Source organism: Brienomyrus brachyistius, chromosome 8, assembly GCF_023856365.1.
Source record: "Brienomyrus brachyistius isolate T26 chromosome 8, BBRACH_0.4, whole genome shotgun sequence".
NCBI lineage: Eukaryota > Metazoa > Chordata > Actinopteri > Osteoglossiformes > Mormyridae > Brienomyrus > Brienomyrus brachyistius.
The window spans coordinates 26788815-26816648 of NC_064540.1; the positions used below are offsets into that span (position 1 = coordinate 26788815).

A 27834-nucleotide genomic window follows, 5' to 3' on the forward strand; every position below is an offset into this window, starting at 1 on the left:
TTTTTGCAGAATAAGTGCAATTTCAGTCAAATCTTAGGATTAATTTCATTTTAATAAAACATCTGTAGAGGAACTTTCTAGCGTTTGGTGATTAAAAAAACCTCAAGTCATATGTGTTTAAAAAAGTTCTTAGAACAATACAACAGTGCTTACTGTGGCAAAAAAGAACACATACACAGAGTGGAAGTACAGTTTAAGTGAAATCAGAATCAATGCGTCTGGCCTTCTACTCTGCAGGCCTGAGTGTGCCGATGACATCAGCATAGGGGGTATCCTGGTGGAGCTCCAGCATTCCCCGTTTCTTCAGCACCAGCAGGCAGAAGAAGGTGGTAGCAGCCATTGTGCGGTTACACCCCTTGCACAGCTCATGCAGGCTGAACACAGTACTGCCACTACTCTGCTGATTCTGCTGACAACGATAAAAGGACAGCTTTGCACACGAGACCCAGGAGGACATGACTGGGCTGATCTGACTTGGATCTGAATAGTGAGATTTATGTTACTCGTGCAAATGATCCACAAACTTTATTTGTAATGTCATTAACAGTTTTAATGCATGTTTTCCCAGTTTTCCCCCATATATAAGTGCAACATATTATTTGCATAACTGACGCAGCATCTTACTATTTTTGCTTATTTATAAAGCTTTATAAAGTTGTATTTATGCTAATTACATCAAGTGCATTAGCTTGGTAAATGAACTAGCATACATTAGATATAAGGTTAAATAACAGTACATGTACATGTAGTGTCAGTATTGTGGCAAAGTCATACGAAATAATGTTCAAATCTATCAAGCAGGCAAGGCATATTAAAGGCATATTTTTTAGGCCTCACTTCTACCACCTGCAATGTTCTATACACTTTTTTTTATTCACTTATTATTTCTCTGGAGAAAACTATTTTGCTGGTAGTCATGCTGCTGAGCAACAAAAATGCCCCCTTGAGGAATAGTAAAGCTATATCTTATCTTTAAGGCGTACAGTCATTGGGAGGAAGCAGTCGGACAGACATTATATTGGCCTATCTTCCTACTGTCTAATTTAACTTACCCCTTACTTTAAAATTTCCAACTCACAATTTCTGTTTACATCTCTATCCCACAAGATTTGTGGGTTATTTTCCGAAAGGCTAAGAACCAGTTGTCCTTCTTCCTTTTTGTTTAAACACTGGCTGATAACAACAGAATATGAATTGCTATGTATTGGTACAAAGGTACCTTGAGATGCCCTGCAGCTATTAAGCTTATAACAGGGTTGCAATTGCACTAAAGTTCTTCTTGAAACAAGAAGAAAATTGTCAGAGAAATAGATGTCGTGGGATCTATTTTTGAAAATCATTTAGCTACAATAGACCATTGTTCTTATATAAAATAAGTTCTTGACCAAAAGTCAACTGTGTTTTGCTGCACTTTTGTGGAGAAGTACCTCCAGAAGCAACATAAATCCTGCTGATGCACCATGCCTTTTAGAACTGCAAGCTTTACTTAGCTTATTTAGTGTCAAGAAGGCAAGGATTGCGACAAATGTGACTTACCAGCTTGCCACAATTATAATACTTAAATCAAATATCTAAATTTAGAAATCCAGTCTGAACCCTCTATTTTAACAAGTTAATGGAGTACTGTGTGAACTTTTTCTCTTTAGCCAGTAATTCTCAGTAATTTACTTCATTATTTGTATTTTTCCTCCAAAGTTCCTGAACTCACAGCGGAATATGTAGTTTAGTAAAACTGACAGATATACAGAGACTGCTTCAAACTACAATAAACAAACTAGTAAATCATGATTGTTTTATGTTGAGATCAGTTTTTCTAACAAAGTCCCATAGCATATCCTGCAGAACAAAGGATGCTTCTGACAAATTCACTTCATGTTAAACATCTACACAGTCTATATCAGGGGTCTCCAACTCCGGTCCTGGAGGTCTACCGTCCAGTGGGTTTTGTATCCTACCTGGCTTCTGATGAGTCACACCTGTTCTCAGGTAAATATCAGGAACAGATGTGACTCATCAGAAGCCAAGTGGAACAGAAAACCTACTGAATAGTAGCTCTCCAGGACCAGAGTTGGAGACCCCTGGTCTATATTATAACTACTGCTAAAGTGAATGTGTACATCCATCCTTTAAATACTGCAGGGACCCTTTTCTTGAGTCATCACTAAACTTTTCTGAGAAGGTCATACAACTGGATTCCAAAACCCTAAAAGGCTCCCTCATCTAACCAAAGGAATGTGCCGAAGAACTACAAGAGTGCTAGATTATAACGTTTCACACCCTTACTCTGAGGAAGTGTAGTAGGCGATGTGTCCTGTGGTTCATCATCTTCTCCTCAAAATCTTGACTGTTCACTGTAGACTGCTCCGGCCAATCCTAAACAAAGAAAAACAAAAACATTCAGGGTATATGTGTAAAGAAACATTCATGTACCTCTTGTGTGTGTCACTAGTTGAATCCTTCAGTGATGCAGACAGAAATGTGACACAGTACCTGGGTATGACTTGAGTCTGGCATATTTGGAAGCAGTACTTCAGATAGCATTTCTGGGAATGTGAATTCTGTCCTACTTTCTTCCTGTGACAGAAAGACAAAATCAAGTAAAAAGACAAGAGAAAGTAACATGTGGATATGTGAGTTGAAAGACAAATAGAGAAACACAGTAGTGATGTTATATTTTCCAATTACATTCATGCTGTTGCATTGTGATGGAGATGAGTTGTGCTCTTCAGAGGCGATCAGAGGCAGGTGATCAAGGCTATGTTTGGTGGAGTCCAGATCCAAAATCCCTGATAGGAGGCCGGTGTTTTCAGCAGCCAGCATGCTTTCATTAACTCCTGAGGAAAACACAAGGATGAGGAAAGAGGGATTATGAGTCAAATAATCATGCAAGTCAGTAAGACAGGTCGATCGGCGATACATTTCCAGTCTATCGTGACTACCAACCCCGCTGACTAGCCAAAAATTAACCAAGGGGGATCCCCCTAATTCAGCAAAAACTATCAAAGGGGACTCCTCCTTGGTCGGCAACATATACCATTGTGACTCAGCAGTTTCCCTGGTTATTTTTTTTGTAAAAGTCGCTCTCAATGCAAAACAAAGTTGGAAACCACAGATATAAATCAGTTTATTTATATAGTACGTAATGCATTTTAATGACAAAGTGCAAATGCATGGGAATGGAGTTTTATGGTACGCTGTCTATTTTGATAGGATCATAAGAAAAAAGCAATAAATAAGCCTCACCTGACTGGTCCCTCATCTCCTCCCAGTCTTGCTCCCTGTCTCTCCGGCTTTTCCACCATTCAATTGACATCATATTGCTGGGAAATAGCTGTCAAAACAGGCAAGGCTGCTCTACCATACTGCATCACTACAGACTACTTTTTATTAAACAAAAGTAACTCATTTAATATGTACACTCAGTGGACACTTTATTAGGCATGCCCAAACAGTACAGAACCACTTCAAGGGCTTGCAGATGCACTTAAGATACCTTTTTGTGCACCACCGTTTTACTGAGCTGTTGTCTTTGCACCTGTGGTCTTCCTGTGAGCTGACAATTATCCTCTGACCACTCTCATTAACAAGATTTATTCCCCCACTTACCTGCTGCTGACTGAATGTTTTTTTGTTTACCACACAGTATTATTTAAACTGTAAACACTGCAGTACACGAAAATCCCAGAAGGGTAGCTATTTCTGAGATGCTAGAACCATCACATCAGACAGGAAATCAGATCAATAGTCCTGTGTGCTGTATGTATTCATTGCAGCCATATGATTTGTTATTTGGAAGAACTGGTTGTTTGGGTAAATAAGAGGTACTTAAAAAGTTGCTATTGTGTATAAGAATGTGCATAACACATAGAGCATGTTTATATTTAGGGTAAACAGGTGAACAAAATCATTTGCAAATGTATAAAGGTGCATTTATTTTCTGTAGATTTGAGAAAGGTTCTGCTCACAGGTGTGAACAGATAAAGTAATTCATTTTTGGGTTATTGTTTTAAGTAAACATCATTGGCATGGCCCAGTAAGGGTGTTGACATCTTAATGGCAGCTGACTGTTACCTGTTGGAGTTGTGGGTGTATAACAGGCACACAGAGATGGCAGAACAGTCTGTGCACCCCTCCAGTCATCTTCCACTCCATGAGCTGACGTGTGGGTGGTGCTATGCTCAATGGCACCAGGAGGTCGGAGCAGTCTTCAATCTGTCTGCGAATCGCCTCGTTAGACAGCTCCTTCACAGAATCCACCAGTAGCCGTCTTTTGGATTTCCCCCTTTTCCTTTCTGTTGAGGCTACAGGCAGAGCAGGCCAGATATTAAATGGTGCGATAGTTAAAACCAAGGGTACAAGCCAGCCAGCTCAAAGACAGGCGCTAGGCTGTATATCGGTTTAACCACAAGCCACCAAAGATGGACTCGCTACTATACTTAGCCTTTTTAAAAAAATTAAAAAAAGGTGTGAGACCAAAGAATAGCTTTCATTAATAATTAAGGGAGTGAGCAAGAAACCTGGGATGATATCCTGACTTTTCTGCCTGTGGAGACACACTCACAGAGGACAGACACTGGTTCAAGTGCAAACGCCTCCTCCTCATTCTCCAGCAGAATGGTCTCACTGACAGCAGCATGTTCTTCGGCAGCCTCAGATCCTGTCTCCTGGTGCTCTGCTGCTAACATTCCACAAACAACCGTTTCCGTAAGCCACAGTGGAATTGGGACTAGAGTGACATGAATATTTGTCTTTCTTAATTGCTTTATTGTAAATTGCATTAGACTCCGTGTTTCCCATTTTGATAAAAGACACAGTCCCATAATATCTTTAGCATAAATGTTTTGTTTTACATTTCACAGGTTTAAATGGCTTCTATTCTAAATAAAGAATACTCCACAGACACTGGATGTCTTTTCCTGTTTTCCTCCGGCTCATTTATTTCTGAGCCAGCTGGGTTCTTGTACCTGCCAACTAATAAAAGGTAACGTGAGCAAATTTTACCATCAGCAGAGGCCACCCAAGGCTAAAAGGAGAATCTTAGGAGCTTTTTAAAGTAGGCTTTGTGCAGTGAGTGCAGAACAGTGTGTGTGTGTCTATGTGTGCACAAGGAGTGCACAGGGCAGCAAAGCCTGAGAGTTGAGAAGAATGTAAAAAGAAAAACGGCCACCAGGATGCTGTCACGTCAACCATTCAGCTGCATCCTTTGACAATGCACCTTATCTGTAAAACTCGCTTGAAATTCCCTCACAAAAATATATACACATTTATTTTTGTCTGTGTATAAATTTAACCTTCTTTCGGCTCAGCAGTCGGAGGTGGAGCTGCTGGGACCTCATTGTTCAAGCCAACTGAGAAAACGTCCATGGGCATGGCATCCTCATTTGAATTCACCATCAAATCTACAGGAAGAACAACACCTCAAACAGGTCAGGATCCTTCTAAAACAAAATCAGTTTTCAACCTTCCTTAAACCAGAGACCCCCAAATTAAAAAAAGAACACAAGAGACCGCCACCACTAAAGAGTGATCACTTAGGTAATTCGGAATTTAGGACTGTGGGGAAGCTTTCCTTCACATAAAGACGATAAATGTACAGAAAACATTTCTCATGAGAATGACAGCTACCTAGAAGGGTGAAGTCAGTGTCCTCATCCCCAAAACCATCGCATCTGGGAGCCAAGCTGTGGAAGCTTCCATCAAGTATACTGCCTTCCTGAAAATTAGCCTCATCCCCTGCCCAGCAGTGAAATACAAAACAAACACAGACTCTAAGTGAGAAAGAATAGGTGGATCAAGCAATAAAAGATCCATCAATATCATCAAATTCATACATTTGAAATCATGGGAAAACACAATTGTTAAAACTAAAAGTAAAAAGCATACAAAATTTTCTTACCAAAATCAGACTCCAGTACATGGAAGCTACTTCCATAGTCCTCTTTCAGGGTAATGTCCTCTGTCTTGCACTGGTTGAGTGTGAAATGATCTGTAAAGTCTATATCACTGATAGAAGTGGGACAAATAAGCTGCTCTGACTTTCTAAGAGGACAAAATCAAACATCACAAGCGATCCCTCCATGTTATTCAAGCTTAGAATCCAGTTACAGCTGAAAAAATATGTACCAGAAAGGCCCAGGAGACCATGTGACATAGATACTGGTTGCATGACTTAAAATTAAAAATCAAGCCATTTTAGATAGAAACATTCTCAGTGTTGGGTAGCTTTACTCTGGATATACTGGTTTTCTTCCATCCCAAATGCATCCAGGTAGATGAACTGGTATTTCTGAATTCACCCATAGTGTGTGTGAATGCATGTGCCCTTTAATAGACAGGCATTCTTGGAAGCTTGGAAGATGGACAGATCTATAGAGCAACTGAACAGTAACTAATAATTAAGCTGATTCCCACAGGAGAGTCTTAAAGTCTTAAAGTGAAATGTATGTAATGTATTAAACAAGATTATAAGGTGTGTGAAGTATGCAGAATATGTGAAGAGTGAGCACCTGATATTGGGCAGCTGTAACTCAAAATCGGTGAAATCCTCTGGCAAGGTTATGGCTTTAAATGAAGCCTCCAGACTCTCACTGGGTAAATCTGTCTGCCCTGTGATGTGGATGGGAACATCATCCATGTAAAATTACATTCAAGGATTCTGAGGGGTTTCTAATTGCTGTAAGCTCTTCAACTTTGATTATATTTCTATGTGTCAATATAAAGTAGACAAATAAAAAAATACCCCCCTCCAAAATGTAAGAAAAGAAATATGTTTCAAGCACAGTAGCTGCGCCTTTATAATACATGGACTTCATAGGTGTTGAAAGTGCTTTCCAACCTATATGTGCCATATCTAGTTTGGAAGAGATGTTTTTGTGTCTCACATAAAGGAAAAGGCCATTATACCCTTAAACACAGTAATTAACCAGAAATGCTTCAGTGAAATATATAGCTGTTGGAAACAGTGATTTGAACAATCCCAGAGAAAACATCTAACAACCAAATGTAATTAGGCATTTTTTAACCACATTGTTATATCAAAAAGTTTTATATTTTGCTACAGGTAATGCATTTATGAAGTTCACTTCCACCAGATAAGATATAAAACCTGGACGAAAGGCCACTTTGATTTTCACGACAGCATCTGTGCAGTCAGATAGGAGGTACTTTGCCTTCCGAAAGTATATCCGTACCACCCCCAGAAGTAGGTGACCAGATATCCTGAGGCCAATTATAACCTGTCAAAATAATGCAAAACGTCACAAAAAATAACAAAATTATAGCTAATACCCAACTGTTATTACCAATAATACAAATAAAGAAATAATGAGTGTTATGGTGGCATATAACATATCTTCTCCCTAGTTAATTGGGTATTTATGGCCAACAGCTACCTCAGGGGAAATAATGTCTTTGATGGTCGCCTCCAGGTTACACTCAAAGACGTGCATTTTCGTGATCTTCTTCTCCCAGTGTGCTGCTAGCCAAATCCTGGCCAGAGGCCCACGTTTCAAAGTGAAAAGCTGCGTGTAAAACATTTCCCAAGTACATCTGGCAGAGGCTTCTGCCTAACCTGCTCTACTTCTCCATTCCTGAAAGCAGGAAGAGACAGAGAAGATGGAGCAGCGGCTGCAACATACAGCGACGGCAGATGGCGCCACAACCCTGGTACCAACCGAAAAGGGTCTCAGAATAGAAACGAACTTTTCCCTTAATCATTATTCAACATGCTGCCAGTAGCGTTACATTTGTTCACAAATGATTAATTTGTGGGTAAAGAATAAAGCCGGTGTTACGCAGATATTAATTTAATCAGTAACATGTTTAACAGCATTTCGGTTCGATCTTTTCCATCAAGTCAAGGAGGCGTGTCTTATTGTAAGTAGTTAACATTTTATCCTTAGTTGCTACTGCTTTCTCATTTGTTATTATTCCGTCTCAGTTCGTGTTTTCTGTAGTAATGATTAGTCACTGACAGCCTCACAGGAGATGACCTGATTACCGTTATACGTGAATTCATTAATTTAAGCTTTCGTTCCCAAGCCTGCATAATTAGCTAGTCGAAATCATATACTAATAGAGCTTTCAGCGATCGTGACAACTTTATATATTTATGTATAACTGGTCAATAACTATATACATATATATTAGAAGCACACTTACGTACCTCTCTGAGGAGAAAAATAATGTCAAGGCGCGAGAGCACCTAGGAATCGCTCGCTCATCCCGCCACTGCGAGCTCGAGACACCATGTCCCGCTGACAGAGCTTTACTACGTCTCGAGCAGATTGTTATTTCTCATATCTACCGTACACTCATGGGTGTAAATTATGCGGGGAATGAGAGGGTTGTAAACCCCTCAATAATCTAAACCAGCCAATACAACTCCCTGGACCCCCTTAAAATGCTCAATCCAAAGTTATGCTCTTGCTTACACTCGCGCCGGCGAGATGTCAGACGGGCGGACTGACTTTACCGCCGTGGTTAGCAACAAGCGTTTGCTGCGTATAACAGCTCATTGACTTTTAAATGCGTTAACATAGCTATTCTGAATCGTATAATCGCTTGTCCTATCAGTGAAACAGAAAGCATCGAGGTGAGGAATGTACGCAGGAAGGACAAGACAAATTCTTTCTAACCTACTACGGAGCATTGCGGTGCACCGGAGTGAAGTTAGCAGTGGGTTCGATATTCGCCAGACATTGACAAATCATCTCTGAATTTACTCTGTTAAAACATTAAAAAACAAAGTAAATTCCACATTCACAGATTCGTGTGTGTTTGTGAAATCACATGCACACCTTGGTTATTCAATTCTTATATCCAGGAAATTGTGAAAAAGCTAACTAATGCAGCTCCTGATGTGAACGCGTTCGCTTGGGTTTTGACAGACCGCGACGTTTCAAAATAAAAGTTCCAAATGTAAAAAAGGAGTTGCTCAACAAAAGATTATTACAAAACACACAAAACACTTTCAAACACTATTCCAATGTGGCACATACTTACAAGAAATGACAAGCACATTCATGGCCCACTAACACTCGTGAAACCGTAAATAGTGGTATAAGATAACATCCATTATTTTTCTATGCATGTGCAACATTGACTATACTAAATTTCAGCCTGTGGTTGAAGTACATGAGTAAAGCCACCCATATCGTAGCCTTTGGCACTTGTGAAACCTGTAGAAAATTTGTGAAATCAACTGATATGCCTCATATCCATTGTTTTTGGAACATAGAACATAGAGCATCCCAATGCTCAAAGGACAAAGAACCCAGCAACTGAATATCAGCCTGTGGTTCAGGGACATGAGGAAAGCTACACATATCATAGCCTTTGGCACTTGTGAAACCTGTAGATAATCTGTGAAATTAACTTAAATCCCTTACTTCCGTTTTTTTCTATGGAGGTGAAACATATAGCATGGTATTGCTCCATAGCCAGAGAATGTAGCAACTAATTTCTCACTTTCAGTGATTATATTTCTTGAGTGTATATATATTTTTAAAACATTAAATTTAATTTAATGTTTTGAAAATATATATTCATGTATTTAATATATTGTTTTAGTATGTTCAATGTCACATGTGTGCTTTTGTTTCATAAATATTCATATTTTCTCAACGTTTTTGTAACTGGAGTTGTACTGCAGAACAGAAAGACACTGTATGCAGGATGATATTCTCATCATAGCCAATCAGTGATATCATGAAAAATGCCTGTCACTGTCTGAGAAAGACTGGAAGTATTTCTCGTAGAAGATGCATGAATGGGTGTATCCTCACTGCAACCCAGACCAGTAAGATTAGAACAGTTCCTGTTAAGAACTAACAGAACTAAGAAACCCCTTCAGTAGATATTTCAGAAATGTTTTATGTTTTCATTTTTATGTCTGTATATTCTACATGTATATAGTTTTGATTATTATAAATAGGTTATATAAATGAATGATGTAAAGTGCCTTTGTCTAACAATAAGGAGGGGAGAAGAGGTCATTGGAATGCCAAAAAACAAACGAACATGAACAAAAGGACCATGAGGGGTCAAAACAGTGAGGAACAATAAAAAAGACCATACTGTATATGCTAATCTAAAATGCCCAGTGGACTTCATGGAGAGGAGATGGAGGACTATCTATCTATCTTGGGGAGAGGGGCTAACATTGACAATGTCTGAATAATGGAATCTCACACAGTTGAGTTCCACTATACAGGGCCAATGAGGACCATGCAAAGGCATTTGTGTGCAAAACAGTGAATCAAAAAATAATCAATATGAGCTACTGAAGTTAATTTCATAAATTATCTATAGGTTTCACAAGTTTCAAAGTGCATGATATGTATAGCTTGACATGTGCCCTTTGACCCCAAGTTGAAATTGAGGTGATGGAGTCTTTGGTTTTGGACCAATAGGTTACTGTATGTTCCACCTCCACAGAAACCAAAGGAAATCAGGGATTTAAGTTAATTTCACAAATTTTCAACAGGTTTGAATATTATATAAGATAATGTTACTGTTATCTTCAGCCGGACCTTCATTTGGAGAAGAGTCTATGACTCACATGAGTCAGGTCATGTAGGATTGTGCTGTTTCAGTATCGGCAATTGCATTTGGAATATCAAGGGAAGAATGGATGTTTTGTTGCCATTTCTCACCACTTGTGTTCATCTTGTCAAAAAGTCCAAAATCCAATTGCAGATTGTGGTGAGCAAGTTTACCTTCTTGAGTTTAAAAACCATCTTAATAGGGAGGATGGTATTAGAGGCTGCGATGTAATCTATACCAGTGGGAATCCCAGACAATCCACGTTTTTACTTCCTCTCCGCTCCCAGGGCACCTGTACCAGATATTTGATGTTCTTGATTGGCTGGAAGCTGGGAGGTAGCAAAAAGGTGAACTATCTGGGGTTCCCTGAGGACTGGCTTGGGAAACACTGATTTATACAACATGATTACATCGTGAGAGCCTGAGTGCAGCCATGCAGCCGGTGACACCCAGGCGCCACACGAAATGGAACAATGTGAGATTTTTCCAGTGGTTGGAGTGCCAATCCTATCACCAACCCCCAAACTTTCCTTGTAAGTTGGAGGACCTCCTTGCAGGGCTGAATGTAGAGTAATGTCATACTCAGGATGAAGCAATTGCTGGCTAAGGGCCTTACTCAAGGGCCCAATGGACTAGGTTCACTCCTGGCATTCTCAGGATTTGAGCCAGCAACCTTCCGATTGCTGACACAGATTCCTAGCCTCAGAGCCATCACTCCACCCTGCATAATCTACAAGCAGTATCCAAATGTGTGTGTTTGGACTGTTCAGGTGGCAAAGAGCAGTGTGGAGGGCTAGGAAGACCACATCATCCACAGATCTATTTCTTTGGTAGGCAAACTGCAAAGGGTCTAGAGCAGGGGTGTCAAACATACTGGTTTGCGAAATTAATTTTGCAAAGTGTGAAAATTACATAGAAGAAAGTAATTGCAATTTTTCAACAAAAGTAACTGCTATTCTCAATTTGTCCACTAGGGACCACAGTTGTAGAGTGTTTTAGACATACAGTAAAATCCCGTTATAACGGACTTCAAGGGACCTGGCAAAACAGTTTGTTAAATACAAAGTCCATTACAGCCAGAGTTGCTGTATGCCCAGAATACAACTACAGGACACCATTTACTCATGCCACAGTCCAGCATACACATTTATGGTATAGATTATTATATTATACATATAGTAATCCAACTTTACCTGGCCTGATCCATGACTATTAATAATCCCGATGACGTATCTGCGCTGGATATCACCGGCACGCCACGCGCAAATTCCGTTACATGCGAGTCCGCTATATATGATGCTTTTTCTGCATGTTCTTAAAGGTGCACGGCCGGGACCAGCGGACCTCATCCGTTATAGACGATATTCCGTTATAAGCGAGTCCACTATAACAGGATTTTACTGTGATACAACACTGAGACCCAGAACTAAACAGCAGATGGCAGCAACATTGTAAAGCTATCATATTGTTTATGCTAAAGCAACCGGCAAACTGGTAATACATATCCGGAACTGAGTTGTTCTAGAAATGCCAATTTTGCTATATCTTTTGATGTATTTTATGTGCGCCTTTGTGTCACTCTCGTTACCCAAAATGTCTTTGTCAAAGAAGAGATAAGTGGACAGTGAGTGCAGAGTTTTCCAAGAAAAATTGACCAATTCCTATTTATTCACAGAGCTGAATGGAATACCTGTGTGCTTGATGTGTTTGAAGCAAGTTTCAGTGCACTACACTGATGAGAAAGTGTACATTTCAAATAATTTCTAGAGCTTGGCAAGTTGTTTTAATCATAAAGTGTATTACCATTCTCCATTTTCAGAGACCTGTGACTATGTTTTGTGTCTTTGTAGATCCACTGTGATCTGAGGCATAATGTTGTTGAAATTGCACTTATTTTTCATATGAAAATTCAGGTTGTTCATAATGTTTTGTGAAAGGATGGTTACATAAGAACATAAGAAATTTACAAACAAGTTATTTAAACTTTAAATTTAAACATTTTCTTCCTTGTGCTTTCACTTACTTGTAGTTCTTTCCAATAAAACAAATGGAAAATTATAGAGTTCTTGTTATGTGTAGGTTGTTATGCTATTATTTTACTGGTCCGGCCCAGATCAGATCAAATTGTTTTGTATGTGGCCTCTGAACTAAAATGAGTTTAACACCCCTGGTCTAGAGAGTCTGAAATTATGCTTTCGATGTAGGAATGTCTTCACATCTTCACTGAGTTTGCAGCCTGAAGTGTGGCAGTATTCCATAAGTTCCTTGTCTCCTCCATCTAACAGCAGAGTGTTTTTTTGTAAATTACACCCACCCTATCACCTGTGAATGCCATGTGATGTGTGTTTAGAAACCTTGCCTTGCTTGGTACTCTTCCAGTGATTGTGTTGAGCCCTTGACATGCTCTGAATTGCTTCCCATTTCATCATTCCCTGGACTACCTGATGAGGGTGTTACAGGACAACTGATTCAACAAAAACAGCAGCAAAGGTAAACATAGAATGAGATGCCACCCATTTCAATCAAATTTTTTTCATACTTGTTTGTGTAACTTCTGCCTACTCCCTGTTTATTCCTATCACCCTAACCAGAGATTCTCCTTGCTTCTATGTGTTTCAGAATTAATGTTCTGAAGTTGAATAGAAGCATGTTTTTAATCTTTTCCATGCTTTTGTCTGTAAATTTCACTGAAAAGTGACCACTTTCAGTACAAGAGGGCTGATTCCAGTGAAATTTGAAGCATTGATCTGTTGAAACACTATTGATCTATTTCCCTAGGAATGCATGATGATTTAACTGCACATTGGACACAGCACACAACACATAGTCTGCTTTGTGAAAAATAGTGTGTTAACACTATTGATGACATAATCACAGGGCAGCATGTGGCTCAGTAGGCTAAGCTTCTATGGCTGTGATTGGAAGGTTGCCAGTTCAAGCCCAGTCTTAGCACTCGTGCGGGTCCTTTGGCACTGTTATGGGTGACTGTCCTTCACGGCCTACTTGCTCTCACCTACAGAGTTGGTGGAAATGTAAAGAAGTGTTGGGGGAAGTGTTATGAGAATTTCCCCATCTATTATTATTATTGTATCTCTGTTAAATCGAGAATGTTTCCCATTTCTGCATTCCTCAGTCACCAGAGGAGGTGACGATGCTGCTGCACCTTCCTGGCTAGTATAGAGGTGTTGAAAATTCAGGTGAGGTCCTACATCAAGTGCAGCTCAGAAATGTTGGTGTTCCTGGTTCTCTTCGCCACAGAGTGGAAGTCATGGGCCTTCCTGAATTCAACAGTCATTTCTCTTGGTTTATGTACGTTGACAGATTGTGGTATTTGCACCAGTCTGCAAGCTGCTTCACCTCTAGCTTGTATGATGACTCATTACTTGCCACTGTTTTGTCATCAGCACACTTTGCTGAACACTCATGAGTCGGAGGGGTGAACAGATCTAGTGAACAGCTCTGGGGTGTTCTGGTGCTCAGTATGGTGGTTCCAGGGATGTTGTTATGGACTGTCTCTCGGTTAGGAAGTTCAGGATCTAGTTGCACAGGGAGGATATTGACACCCAGCTACCTCAATTTCCCGATCAACTTTTGGGGGAGTTCAGAACCACTTCAGTTAATTGTACTGCAACCTGAAGCTGGTTATATGAGGTGACAGACAGATCTGGTCGATTCCAGGCAAGGCACAGCAGGGTAAAATGTCATCTTCTGGCCCTTCATTTCGGCCCTCCCATTTTAATTTTCAGCTCATGTTATTCCCCGACTCAAAGTACTCTGCTAACCTCTTGCTTTAAACCAGTTGGGGCCTCAAGAGCTAAACTACTTTTTGATTTTTTTTTTCACCTCCTACCCATTAGCCCATCCTTGCAGACTGAGGCTTTTGCTCTCTGTGAAAGGGAACATAGAATTAAGGTGATTCCTGGAATAGGGAACCTGAGAATACCACAAGCAGTAGTGTTTCTCCACCCACAGTGAATATGGGATCGGAAGTCATTCCTACTAAGGCTATCACATGCTGCCCTGCTTTCCCACTTCTGTACCTCACATCCAGACCCTTGAATAAAAGCTTTCTACATGGCAACATTTTTGTGGTATTTCTCCCTGCAATGTTCATTATTTCAACCCCATATTTAAAATTTTCAACAAAATGTGAGGAAGGCAGTAGGGAGGGGGGCAGTGATGCGTTTGAGGCCTTACTTAACTCCTGTAGCACTTAAACTAAAGCGGTTCCATTAAAAATTTGACTGGAGTGGCACATGTTGCTACTTTCTCATCTACAGTATAAACACTTTATACCTACATACCTATATATACACAAACACACACACACACACATATATATATATATATATATATATATATATATATATATACATATATATATATACCAATATACTGTATATAAAAATAAATAGTTAACTCACCCTTAATGAAAATAAGCAAAAATGGAACATAAACTATACACATGATGATTCAAAAGACCCAAATGATTTACAATCTGGGGAATCATTTTTGAAGCATAAAGGATGCCGATGGAAAACAAATGGGTTTTGTATGCTAGGAATCTCATATTTAAAACCCAAAGACACAGGAAATGGGGAAAGGCAGCAATACAGTTTCTGGAGACCAACTATAAAGAACAGAATTTTGTAACAGATACGTATGGTTTTATTTGGAATGATTTGGGTGCCAATAATTTTGAAACCTGTTTTACTGCTTTTACTGCTCAATCTTTATTTGAAAAATAATATACAACTATCCCAAATGGTTGATCAGAACATTTGAAATAATATATGTGTTGTACAAATACAGTAACAACCTCAAAACCTAAAACCCTCTCAATCAATGATCATACATTTATTTCAGTATTTCTCAGTATTTATAACTTTAACTTCAGGCTTTAAAATCAAGGTTTAATGTCTGATAAAAGCAGCGGACTAATCAAATTACCATATCAAAAGGAAAAATAAGGTTGCTTGTCATTTTTGTACTGTACTGACATAATTATTGTCAATCATCAATGATGAGACTCTTGGTACCACAGCTAAAGTAGAATGCATATGCATAAGGCATAGCTATTACAGTCAGTCACAGGACTTGAATAAATGATGTTTTCTCAATTTATTTGGATGTCTGGATTATTTTCAAGTATAGTGAAAATGCAGTGCGCATGGAAAGTCTTAGGACGCTTGCTTAATTCTTTAACAATGTTGCCAATATATTGATTTCACAACAAAAGTCCATGAAAGTCAGTTGTTTTCTTGCACTTTTGCTGTTAACTGCAGTTGTAGTCATTGGCTCCCAAATATTTGGCATTTTATGTTCTTGCATAGGTGTTACTAATTAAAAAGGACCTAATGAGACTCCTTGCCAATTAACTTTTTAACTCAGAACAGCTCTTTTAGAACTATAGTTTGGGTTTCAATTTATTACTACTTGAAATTCTATGTTTTTTGTAAAGAAAATAATAAGGTAATGATTTTGTTATAAAACCAATAAATTTGCTGTTTTTTACTGAATTGTGTAAGCATTCCAAGACTTTCTGTGAGCACTGTAAGGGATAACAACAAGTGGGTATGGAAAATGGACAGACATTTTATGCATGTGGTTGTCTTTCCTCTTACTGCAACACCCTTTCGATATTTTAGTAGATGTTTACTAACCCAATTCTCTTTTTCCCCAGACAGAGCAGTGGTTTGATCGTGGTTATTTATGGCCTCGGTGGATAAGATTATATCTGAATTTTAGTCAGTGGTAACTTGGTATGATGATACCTTTAGGCAAATTTCTCATGGTGCAAAGATCCTTGTGCACATATTATGTCGGCATGAAATAATGCACCCATTTACAGTATGGCCATTTATGGCCTGCTAGAATGCAGTACATATTTGAATGCAGTACAGAAAGAGATGCTTAGGGTTTTTTTTCTCCCAAGGCCATAAATTGGTGCAATGGGATTGTATTGGCTTATTCAATGAAGGAAGGTGGATGTGGTGTTTCAAACTCAAATGTCATCAGTAGACACCCAGTTGGCAGTAAACTGAGAGCCTCTTAATGTCATTGTAAATGTATTTGCTGAGGAACTTATGGTGTCCCACAACAAAGAAGTGATCTATCGATCTATCTAAACTATAGGTACAAAGGTGTTGAGACACACCTCTCAATCATTGAATTCAGGTGTTTCATTCAGACCCATTGAAATTTATTCTAAATTGATTTTACTGTATTGTAATAGACACCTGATCTATATATGTTTTCATCACCTAATATTTTCTAGTGCAAGAGAGCACCGTTAGCCCCTTTTGCCTCAATGGTAACGTACTTGGTCCATCTCCAGGTTAACTGACATATTCTCTAATAAGAACCTGTCTAATTTAGCACATTTTCTTCCAAATGAATAGTATACACTCCCTTCTCACCTGTGTTTGCATGTCTTATTGGAGTATATGGTACATGCGAAAGCTAAAGAATTCCTTTGTACCTCTATTTGTACTTATACAAAATTTGTACAATTTATACTTGTAAAACAGCCAAATAAAATATCATTATCGTTAGCATTGCAAAGAGCTGTATAGCATGGAACTATGGAAAGTACCATTTCCACAAAAGCCAGCCATTGCTCTGCTTTGTGGGAGGGGTAATTTTTTCAGTTCTATGAATTAGTTCCTTATAATTAAGCAATTTGAAGAACATTTTGTGCTGGAGAAATGTGATACATCCTTTAAGGACACATGCTACTGTATTTCCGCCAAGAATCCCTCGAGATTTGGGTCTGTATATATTAGCATTTTTGAGAATGGCTTCTTTGTGCTGAGGTTTCTTTTAGTTTGTCATACAGTTCATGACTGCCGACACACTAAAACTATGGTGTATGTGTGCGGTAGTGATACTTTATCAATCGCAGTGGGGAAATTCTCTTTTCACTTCCATCTTGCTCCATCTTCCATCATGAGACACAGACACATATGCATATGCACGTAGAACCCCTAGAGCTGGGGGTTAAGGGATTTTCTCAAGAGCCCAGAGACATGTGACTCTTCTGCAAACGCTTGAACCGGCACCCTTCCGGTTACTGACACAGAGTCTGCTGAGTCACACATTGTCAATGTAAGTATGCTGTTCATCTACAAACATCATGCACTAAGAAAAACAATCCTGAGCATGTTTATTTTTCCACAAATTGCAATTTCGCTTCACTTTTTTTGTAGATTGCACAGTGTCAATTCACTAAGGACAACTGAAAAAGTTACTACTTCAAAGGGTGAGCTCTAAATAAAGACGAGCAACTTTTTCACATGCAAAAAACTAAACTAAACGCTTAACTATTCCAACATGAATCATAATATCAGCATGAAGGAGTAGGCCTCAGGTGAAGACTTCTGTGTTTGGAGATAGTGAGGGAAGTAGAGAAAAGGTGAGTAAGAAAGAAAGTAAAGAGGACAGGAGGAAGAGAAAAATGGGAAGGGGACTGAGAGATGTTTATTCACTGTTAACCATTAGTAATGTAAATCAGTGCTGGATTCAGGCAACTGTCTAGAACCTCATCGGGGGCCTAGAAGAAGGCATTAAAGAATATATGTATAGTATGTTCATACATATTTATAAAAAAGAATAATTACACAAATTTTGAAATAATAAAAAAGAACTATATACATCATATCAAGATGTTTATGTGCAGGCAGAAACATGGCTACCTCCAGTTGTGGGGCTGGGGCCCCTGAATGACCTGCTTGTGGACCTTTGCCTAGGGCCCCTGTAAAGGTAGATCTAGCCCTGATGTTAACAAGCTCCTTTCTCGAAGTAGTAGTTTCATTTTTCACTGAAACAGCATGAATACAGTCACGCCGTTACAGTCTGAAGCCTACGTGTAGCCTACTGTATCTTGGATGTGTATAATGCACTTAGTATTGTCTGTGTTTGTTGTTTTAATATATGTTCTTGTTATATAGCAACATATTATAAGAATAACCACAGTAATGAAAGTTTGTTTCCTTCTTTTGCAATAAAACAATTTCCAATCCCAAGATGCGTGCAATTTTGTACTGAACATTAACTGGTGATTTTCCAGCAACCCTAAACTTATGTTCGATCCCAGTAACTGGTATGGCACATAAACACAGGTACACGGTATACAGAACTGAAGGGTTTAACACCACAAAATACAGTTAAGGATATATATGGATATATATATCATAAAAGATTTTAAAAAGTCACATACTGTTAGAGGCTTTACAGTAGATCCATCTGCATCACAACTTTCCCCATCACAGTTTCAATAGCATAAGAAATTAAACAGGATTTTTTCGGGGAGTTTTGTGAAAGCCACAGTTGCCACAAAAATGTTTAGTAACACATAAACTCATAAAATATATGTACAGTGCTGATTCAAAAGAGGAGGCGGCATGGTAGCACAGTGGTTAGCACTGTCATCTCGCACCTCTGTAACCAGGGTTCCAGCATCCACCACAGCTCCATGGGTGTGGAGTTTGCATGTTCTCCCCTTGTCATCATGTCCATAGGTGTGAATGTGTGAGTGACTGTGAGTGTGCCCTGCAAATGGACTGGCATCTCACTCTGGGTCATCCCCTGCCTCGCACCCATAGACTCTGGACCCTCACAATCCTGTACAGGATAAGCAGTTATAGAAGATGGGTGGTTAGAAGGATACCAAGCTTGTTTACAGCAGTCTCTCCTGTGATATCTCACATATCTTGTACCTTTTTGCTTTGCTTCACTCTGCTCACATGCTTGCTTTCCTTGCCAAGAGGACAAAGAGGCCCAAAAAAATTTATATGGTCTTTCAAGATCATGGGGGGAGACTGTGCCCCTAACCCCCATGAGTTGGAAGGATCAACTGTAGTGTGGTCTTATAGTGAGCCTATGCTTTACACCAGGAGTAGGCAATCCAAATCCTGGAGTGCCGGTATCCAGCAGGTTTTCTGTCCTGCCTGATGAGTTACTATCAGTCTGAGATGAGGTTTGGTTCATCAGAGACCAGGAAAGATAGAAAACCTGCTGGATGCTGGCAATCCAGGACCAGGGTTGCATACCACTACTTTATAAAGTTAGTGAGGGATTCAACTTCAAACACTTCCTGTGTGTATTCTGGTTTCTGGTACTATGTAATGCTCCACCTCTTGTCCAAAATGTTTCAGGTGCCCTTGATGCTGAACGTGTGGTTGCTGGTGATGCTATTGGAGAACCTGGGTTGGACCTGTTGCTGGCCTTGCTCTTGTCCCTGCAATCTCTCATCCCTGCAGAAGCAGTGGAGTGTGGAGAAGAAAAATTTCCGATAGTTGGCAGACACCAGATTGTAGAGCACAGGGTTGATGGCCGAGCTGATATAGAACAGCACGTTGGTAACCATGTAGAAGTAGTGGTAGAAGTCAAACAGTACTCTGTGGGGACAGCAAAAAATGGTTCATTATTCTGTCAGTGCTTACTTTTTAACTCAAGTAGGTTGCATTTTCAATACTGTATGTACACCTCTCTGCTTCTAGTGAAACTCTAGTGGAAGAACATGTACCCAGATCCCCATCACTCTGTCCATTCAGTTAGTAATAGCGCATGGACCAAAGTTATTTATGGGTCAACCCTAATCCCTCTGTCCATCAAATTACATGGGGTCCAGATGCAAATGACACTCACTCTGTCCACTCTGTCACATAGCAGTACATCAGCCGCCGGGAGTGGTAGGGCAGCCAGCACACCACAAAGGCGAGGACCACGGCGCCTAGCAGATGTGCCCCAAGAGCATGGGAGAAGGCAGGGGTGCGAGACAATAGAGCGAAAGCAACAAGGCAGGTTTAGATGGCGAGATGGAAGAAAGAACAGTATCAGAGGTAGTAGCCATGCAAAGTTAGCGAAAATTCCGAAGCATTATAAAGACGTTTGCAGAATTAGAATGGTGTTTCCTTATGGTGTACTTGGATATGTCTTTGAAAAAATAAGATTAATTTTGAGGTTCCAGCTCATTGGAAATATATTTACTACTAACGTTTAGATACTGCTCAAGCAAACAATTAGGCATCATGGCAATGGGCTAATTGTAACATTAGGCTTAAGTATAATTAAGTTAAAGAAAGAAGTCAGGAAGACGAGCTTGGAAACCTAACTATTGATGGTATCATTATAGTACCATCCATCCATCCATCTTCCATTCACTTATTTTGGTCATGATTATGGGGGTGTGTAGGGTCTATCCCAGGTACACCCTAGATGGAATACCAGCCCATCACAGGACAATTATAGCATCAAAACCAACAAATTAGCAACCTTGCCAGAGTGATGCTGTTGGGTTTACTTCTTTACTTCTCCTCTGGGCAGCTGTTGTGAGCCTCATTACTGACATGGTCGTGGACATATGCTTAAGTGCAGAACTGAGAGCTCACGTTTTTGCCTAAATCTGCAGTGGTTCCCTCATTTCCACGATTGGATGCAATTCCTCTCCATTAAGGAAAACCCAAACAATGTTTGTTAAATAATAAGCTGAAGTATATGAAGTATGTGTTGGTGGACTCTGAATATCATATTTAGCCAATCAGGAACCAGCTTCCTTAAGGATAGTGATGAGGTAATATGCTGTAAAATGTGCCATTTTTATAATGAAAGTCCATCCATCTCCCAACAAATTGTTTAAACAGTACAGAGTTGCAGAGGAGCCTGGAGTTTAGCTCAGGCTGCATAAAGGATAAAGGCAGCAGTACAGTGTAACATCTCAGTATAGTACAAACTACATTTTTGTAGCCACAATATAAAACTGAATTTGCCTCAGTTCCAAATGACGAAATGCAAAATGAACAATGAGTATCCTTGCATTTCCCTCATCAATAGTCGATGCTTTAGGTAAAGTCAACCTAATACTTATCTTCTTTGTACTTACCATTTTCTTTTCTAATAATTTTAAGTAATTCTTATTGCTTCATATAACACTCTTTGTTAACACTTTGTTCATGGTCAGAATTTGGCAATATTCTTTGCACTTAATTTTTTCCCTCAACTCCTTGCCACCAAAGCTTTTAAGATGCCCCTTTTCAAAATGATACACATTCTCTTTTAAAAATCCCATGTCAGAGGTCTGTGTGTGCCTATGCCACAGCTTTGTACTAATGTTAAAACTGTCTTTTGAAGGTGAGAGCATAGTCAGGACATCATGCTAAGATGCATCCACTTACTGTGGAAACATCAAAGGATGTTTTCAAACCACATTAAAATTCATCAATTGCCTTGAAAAAGTAGATCAAGCAACTGAAACATGGAAATATAAAAATACTTTCAATGACTCTATGAGTCAACATGTAAGGGGCATGGACCATCTTTATTTTTTTCATCCTCCAGTCTATTTCACTTAAAATCAAATATCTAAAAACATTTAGTCGCAAACCATTTCAAAATAGCAGTTCTAACAGTTTTTTTTTCAGACTGAGCAGTATTGATGATAGCTGCACAGGTATGGTGATTGGTCGTACACGAACGATCACGCAACCGCAGAATTCCGCAGTTCTCTCCACTAGTTCACATTATTTATATAAATTTTGAGAGATAAACACACAAAGCGTCAGCGGTAACGTGAATTATGACAACAGCTGTAGTTACTATTCATTCTGCGTGTATACCATTGTCGTAAGAGTATTTTTGTTTGTATATTTGCTGTGTGACCATGTTAAGGAGTGCCTTATGGCAAGCTGCCCTACTCACGCAGCACCTTGACCCCATGCCGCAGCGACTGCACGCGGCTCGTTTCCATGGCCATGCCTGGTTCGGGCCTGGAACCCTTAATAAAACACGTGCGCCAGTTCGGCTGAAACATCTGCTGCAGCTGCCTGGCAATGGCTGTGTTCAGCACCGAAATGATCACCATAGGGACTGCGAAGGACAGCAGGGCGTTGACCTGCAGGGGGCGAGAAGAGCAGACCACGGGACCCACAGCAGATATCAGCTGCTGGAATGTACAATCTGCTTCATTCTTATGGTATCTCCATCCCCCACCAGATCTTCTTTGCGTCAGACACAAAAATCCATGCTACATATTCTCTGCAGTTTTTCTTCAGCGGTATAATATATTTTTAAGAAGGCATCTTATTGATCCATTTTCCTACTTCTAACACCAAAACACATGGGTTTACCCAACTGATCGAAATCAATATATCAGCAACCATCCATACACCCATGTATTTTTTGACTTGACCACTAGCACACCTCACATAGCTAATCAATATCTCATTGACTTTTTAACTAATTGAGTTAAGTAATCTGGGGGTGAAATTTAATAATTTCATGGAATGGCTGAGGTGTCCATGAGGAGAGGTTTGGGAACTGAAGCGGTGATAATCCAGCCATTGTCATGATACGAGGCGGTTCGGGCATGAGAACGAGGCATGATGTAAGCTGAACAGAAATGTGGACGGGCCACTTGCAGCTCACCGGAACAGAAGGGGTTTATTTAACAAAACAGAAAACACTACAAAGAAAAATAGACCTGGAGGGGCCAGAAACACTTACAAAAGTGGTAGGGCAACGAAAGGTAGGCAGGTAGGTTACAAATAACATAACATCCAAAGTACCTACATCTAACCACAAAACTACAACCAACAACGAACCATTGGTGAACTCAACTCAGGCTGGAAATTAAATAGGAAAACTGAACTGGGTAACGAGACAGCAGGAGTGAGACAGACAAATAACCAATAGGGGAAGGTGCAGGACAACGAGCAATCAGGGAAACACACAAGCGCAGGCACAAGAACAGGCAACAGGTGGAACTAATACACTCAGGGAACTGGGAGGGAAAAACTAAGACTGACAGAAAGAAGGAAACAGAATCTACACTAGGGGAATAACAGACAGGTAGAAACACAGGCACGGGCACAAAAAATTTTTACCAAAACCAAATACAAATCACAAGACACGGGAACTAGAAAAAACTCATACAATGAAACACTAGGGAACAAAATACAAAAACAGGGATTTCAACACGCAACAAAGGGATTTGCAGGTAGCCATATGCTCAACACGTTGAGCCATGCAGTTGCCAGGAAATAGGGGAAACACGCAGACTAACAGGAGGGACAGGATGGCCAGCGACACCTGCTGGCCAAACGGGGTAGGGACACAAAAGACTGAGACAACAGGAGCCGACCCTGACAGCCATCCAACTAGATATCAGTAACTTTTTGGAGAACAGAAGAGATTCTTATGAGGTTTTTATCGTGTTACTCTTCATTTGTGTATGTTCTAATGCTAAATTGTTGCTTTTATTGTTATGTGCAAAAGTGCACTACGTAGATAAATAGCTTTAAACATTTCTCTTGACTGCCTAAGGCTTAAGCATTTTTCCAGTGCAGCATCATTGCTCACAAAGAACATAAACATATAAAATAAAAAGTATATTATGTTACTTGCCAGCTGCCACTTGCTAATTCTGACAGGCATCTGATAAGCTGACCCTGTTAAGTTTAATTAACAGCTTTCAGCCTCACAATGAAATAAAATCACAATAATGTCAGGTTTTGAGTTTTCATTCTTCTGAGTGCGCTTACAGATTGCATTGTGCTCATGCTTTAATTAATTTGAAGCTGGAAAAAACATTAACAATCAGCCCATACCTCCATTAGCATCAAAGTGCCATGTGCTTCAGCTGGCTGTTTATCGCAGCCCTAGGATGGCTGCATACACAGATCACAGGCACAGAAGCCCATTTGCTCTCCTTGCAAACCTCCTTTTCACCCCTTGAACAATACATCAGTTGTAATACGGGCTTCTGGAAACTTCTTGGGACCATTTCCCCCTTTTATATGCTAATGTTAAAACAATAAGTAAAAAAAATAATGAAACAAAAAAATAGAAGATTAATTTTGGAAGATTTAGCAAATGATAAACACTCCAGAATGTCATTTTCTGGTGCACAGGGAGTTCTGTGGAATCAGACTGCTGCTTACTGCTCTTGCAATCTGAACATGATGTACCATCAAAAAAACACTTTAAACTTGCACCACTCCAGTAAAATTGAGCCACAGAAGAAAGGTAAACTGTGTCGTTACAATAACAGCATTTGTTAAACCCACTAAAATATTATCATTAGATTTAGGGGCGGACTAACTTCTATGGGGGCCCTAAGTGGGCTGTTCAAGATATTTTCTGGAGCCAAAAGATAAATGAGTGGGAGTTTAAAAAAACAATGGAATATCAATAATATGTTGATCAAAGCACGGGGTGCCAGTGGTAAAACTTAATGGTCAGGGTGGGCTGGGAGTGCTGTTGGTAAAATTTGCAGATCAGAGGGTGTATCGAGGGATTTCACACTGGCAGATCTAGCTGCTAAATTTAAGATATTTTAGCATGAGCGAGTTGCCTCTCACTAGTGTAAGAACTAATTTACATGTCCCCGGTGCATTCTGGGTGTTGTAAGTAGTCCCTGTATGCTGAATATTGCCTCTGATTAGAAGGAAAAACCATAAACTATCTACAGAGTATTAGAAGACTTGAGACTCATTTATGGTAATGAAGGCTATCCTGTCTGATCCAAACCAACAGAAGGGCTACTGTGGCACAAATGGAAGATAATTTTAATGATGGCCAAAGGAGCAGTCTGTCATGACACACAGGTCATCGTGTCCGGTGGCCAAGGGGCTAATTAGCTGTAGGCTAGTCAGACTGTCCATACTGACCCCTGGCTACTACTGAAAGTACCTACAGTGGACAAAGAAAACAAGTGTCAAAACATGACCTTTCTGGACCGACAAGTCTGATAGGCAACTTTGCAGCCCCATACGCAGCAGGCTTCCCTGCACTGTATGTCATGACACATTGCTCCCATAGTCATCTTTAGTGAAGTAGCCCTTCTGTTAGTTCATACTTGGTTGCCCAACACCCTGTTGGTAGATGGTGATGTATCCCTCCTCAAAGAACTTTCAGTAGGCATTCACAATGGCCAACCACGGGTAGCCTGCAAGCCTTGATACTCTGAGGTACATGAGAGACAACTGGGAGGAAGCAGGGTGCTGGGTTGTACGATATAATAATAGTATCACAGTATTTACATATGTGACAGTGGTCAAAATGTCTTGGAAAAGTAAAAGTAAAAATACTTAGCACTGGTCAGAAATGGTCGATAGCCGAGCGAAGTGGACAGACTTCTTTGCTTTCTTGTGCAAATGTATCTTAAATACGGAGACCATAATACAAATGCAGCTGGACAGCCATCTCACACCTCTCTATTCTTCTAAAAGGACACAGGGGGGTTTCAGCACCACATGGATTTGGCAACCATCACATGATGGTAGTGACAATATGATGAGTGAGAACACCTGCATGCTGAATGTAGTTCATTCCCAGAGGGACTCTGATATTTCCTTTAATAAGATATGTAATCTGAAGTACTCCAGTAAAAAAAAAAAAGAAATACTGTATTGATCAATCTTAGGATGAACAAGAAAACTCACATACTTCGTATTATCTAGGTTCATCAGCTGCTGAGCACAGTTTAAAACAAGCAACTAACTGATACAGACCCTGAGAGAAACACTATCATCCCTAGACTCTAGCTTGACGGCTTTATTCGGCATCCTTGGGTGTGCTTGGGGGTTAAGTCCACTCTGGGAAGCTTTCCAAATAGTGCCGAGGGGTGGAATAAATTTCAGGTTACTTTGCATAATACAGAAAAGGTCACAAACTAAGAATTAGCAATGCTATATTGGACCTCTGTGCTGTAAACTAACCTGAATTAACTTAACAATAAATCGGAACATAGCATTATGATGTTGCCGATTCATATGATGTGCAGTTTCACATGAATACCATGTTTGCTCTAGATTAAGGTATTAGCATAATGGACCATTTCTACACATAAAAATCTGCTGCAGTTCAACATAGTAAAGAGGTTATGAAAAACAGAGAGAAGAATACATGTACAGTGCATTTTGCTTTAACGGTTCATAAAAAATTCTAATGGCATTTCTTGACATCAACTGATATAGATGCGTAAGCTGTAAATGTAAAGGAAGCTTAATGTCCGCATGACATTTTATCCGCGTAATTTTTACGGGGAAAATTGGTCTCTGCTGAAGTACGTGACCTTATTGAAAGGAAAAGAAATTTACTTGTAATTTTTCAGAATTCAAAACTATTATTATAATAACCTCACGTGATGGATGCATGAATGCACCTATAACTGCTTCATTTGTATTCGTTAGAACAACATTTACTATTCATTACCAACCTTGAGTTTTGTCCACCGAGCAATAACAATGTTAACAATCTCAGTTACTTCCCTCGTTTGCAGAAACATTAAATACACAACAGGCATGTTGTCAATAAAGTCGGAAATTGTATTTACCTGAATCATACAATACCGCATATAGGTGTTATACACACAAACATTTTTTTTTCGTCGAAGGCTTGGTAGAATTAATATTCCAGTTCCTCAACCACTGCGCCGCCTGCCTGATGCAGTCTTGCACCCACCTGTAGCACGGTCTTGGCGGTGACCGTGGATACGACAGTAGTGCAGATCTTCTCCCCGTCGATGCTGAGCTGACCCATCGTCAGAAGCATCGGTGTTGCCAGCAGGAACGACGCCACCCAAACTCCACTGATGAGCTTCTTGGTTCGACTGCGGGACATGACGCTTTTCGCCTTGAAAGGGTGGCATATTGCCATGTAGCGTTCCGTGCTGAGGCTGGCGATGTTAAACGCCGTGGCGTAGGAGCAGCCGTCCCGGATGAAGTAGTAACCTTTACAAACTGCATCGCCGAACGCCCACGGGTGATGTACCCAAATGAAGTTGTAGAGCTCGATAGGCATGCTGAACAACAAAATAAACAGATCGGAAACGGCCAAACTGGCCAGGTGGTAATGCACTGTGCTCTGCAGGTTCCGCCAGGTCCGTCTTTTCAGCAGCGTGTATAATGTAACCGAGTTGCCCAGACAGCCGACCAGAAACAGCACCAAGTATATGACGGTGACCAGTACCTTGGAGAACAGACGCGTGTTCACGTCCAAACTGTTCTCCAGTTCGGGCTCTGTGCAGTTCGGCTGGGAACGATTTGCGGACACCTGAAGCTGTAAGGATAAATATCGGAAATCCGATCTGAATTTGCTTTCCGCGGACGGCACGCTGTCATTTGGATCCATCTGCAAGTCAGTCAAGATGCATACCTAAGGCAGGAACCGAGCTTGATTTTCCTGACAGCTAACATGTGGTGTGGGGCGGGCGCCCTTCGACTTCGTAACACCGGCTTTCTGTGACCAGTGGCGAAGCCGCTTTATATCCTACCGGATAGGGGTGTGCTT

The 27834-nt window shown here is 40.1% G+C and overlaps 2 protein-coding genes across 5 annotated transcripts; both read right to left on the reverse strand.

Annotated features, from left to right (window-relative positions):
• Positions 1–33: 33 nt before the first annotated feature.
• On the reverse strand, positions 34–8560 carry rad21l1 (RAD21 cohesin complex component like 1). 4 transcript variants are annotated; one of them, XM_049022791.1, is made up of 14 exons: positions 8165–8560; positions 7392–7589; positions 7106–7235; positions 6507–6606; positions 5897–6003; positions 5626–5733; positions 5292–5399; positions 4562–4675; positions 4072–4301; positions 3244–3331; positions 2686–2834; positions 2491–2574; positions 2284–2373; positions 34–409 (listed from the first exon to the last, which is right to left on the reverse strand). In XM_049022791.1, the coding sequence occupies exons 2-14, from the start codon at positions 7533–7535 to the stop codon at positions 227–229; spliced, it is 1635 nt and encodes a 544-aa protein (XP_048878748.1). In that variant the 5' UTR covers positions 7536–7589; positions 8165–8560; the 3' UTR covers positions 34–226. The 4 variants fall into 4 exon arrangements, with proteins under 4 accessions (XP_048878748.1, XP_048878744.1, XP_048878745.1 ...); XM_049022787.1 differs by having other exon boundaries at positions 4562–4678; positions 8165–8559; XM_049022788.1 differs by having other exon boundaries at positions 4562–4678; positions 7392–7662; positions 8165–8559.
• Positions 8561–18777: 10217 nt separating this feature from the next.
• LOC125747674 (neurotensin receptor type 1-like) lies at positions 18778–27729 on the reverse strand. The gene is made up of 4 exons (XM_049023091.1): positions 27007–27729; positions 22243–22435; positions 20194–20278; positions 18778–19943 (listed from the first exon to the last, which is right to left on the reverse strand). Exons 1-4 carry the CDS (start codon positions 27673–27675, stop codon positions 19697–19699), a joined length of 1194 nt encoding a protein of 397 aa, XP_048879048.1. The 5' UTR covers positions 27676–27729; the 3' UTR covers positions 18778–19696.
• Between the last annotated feature and the right edge of the window lie 105 nt (positions 27730–27834).

What these genes read in the sequence shown, in the direction of transcription:
- rad21l1 (XM_049022787.1), bottom strand. Translation starts at nt 7,535, where the DNA reads ATGTTTTACACGCAGCTTTTCACTTTGAAACGTGGGCCTCTGGCCAGG. An exon ending in TTACAGCTGCCCAATATCAG is followed by an intron (nt 6,004 to 6,506) that starts GTGCTCACTCTT and finishes CACTTCTATCAG; the next exon opens with TGATATAGACTTTACAGATC. An exon ending in GCCTACTACACTTCCTCAGA is followed by an intron (nt 410 to 2,283) that starts GTAAGGGTGTGA and finishes TATCGTTGTCAG; the next exon opens with CAGAATCAGCAGAGTAGTGG.
- LOC125747674 (XM_049023091.1), bottom strand. Translation starts at nt 27,675, where the DNA reads ATGGATCCAAATGACAGCGTGCCGTCCGCGGAAAGCAAATTCAGATCG. An exon ending in CCGCCAAGACCGTGCTACAG is followed by an intron (nt 22,436 to 27,006) that starts GTGGGTGCAAGA and finishes CGCCCCCTGCAG; the next exon opens with GTCAACGCCCTGCTGTCCTT. An exon ending in TATGTGACAGAGTGGACAGA is followed by an intron (nt 19,944 to 20,193) that starts GTGAGTGTCATT and finishes CTGTCCCCACAG; the next exon opens with AGTACTGTTTGACTTCTACC.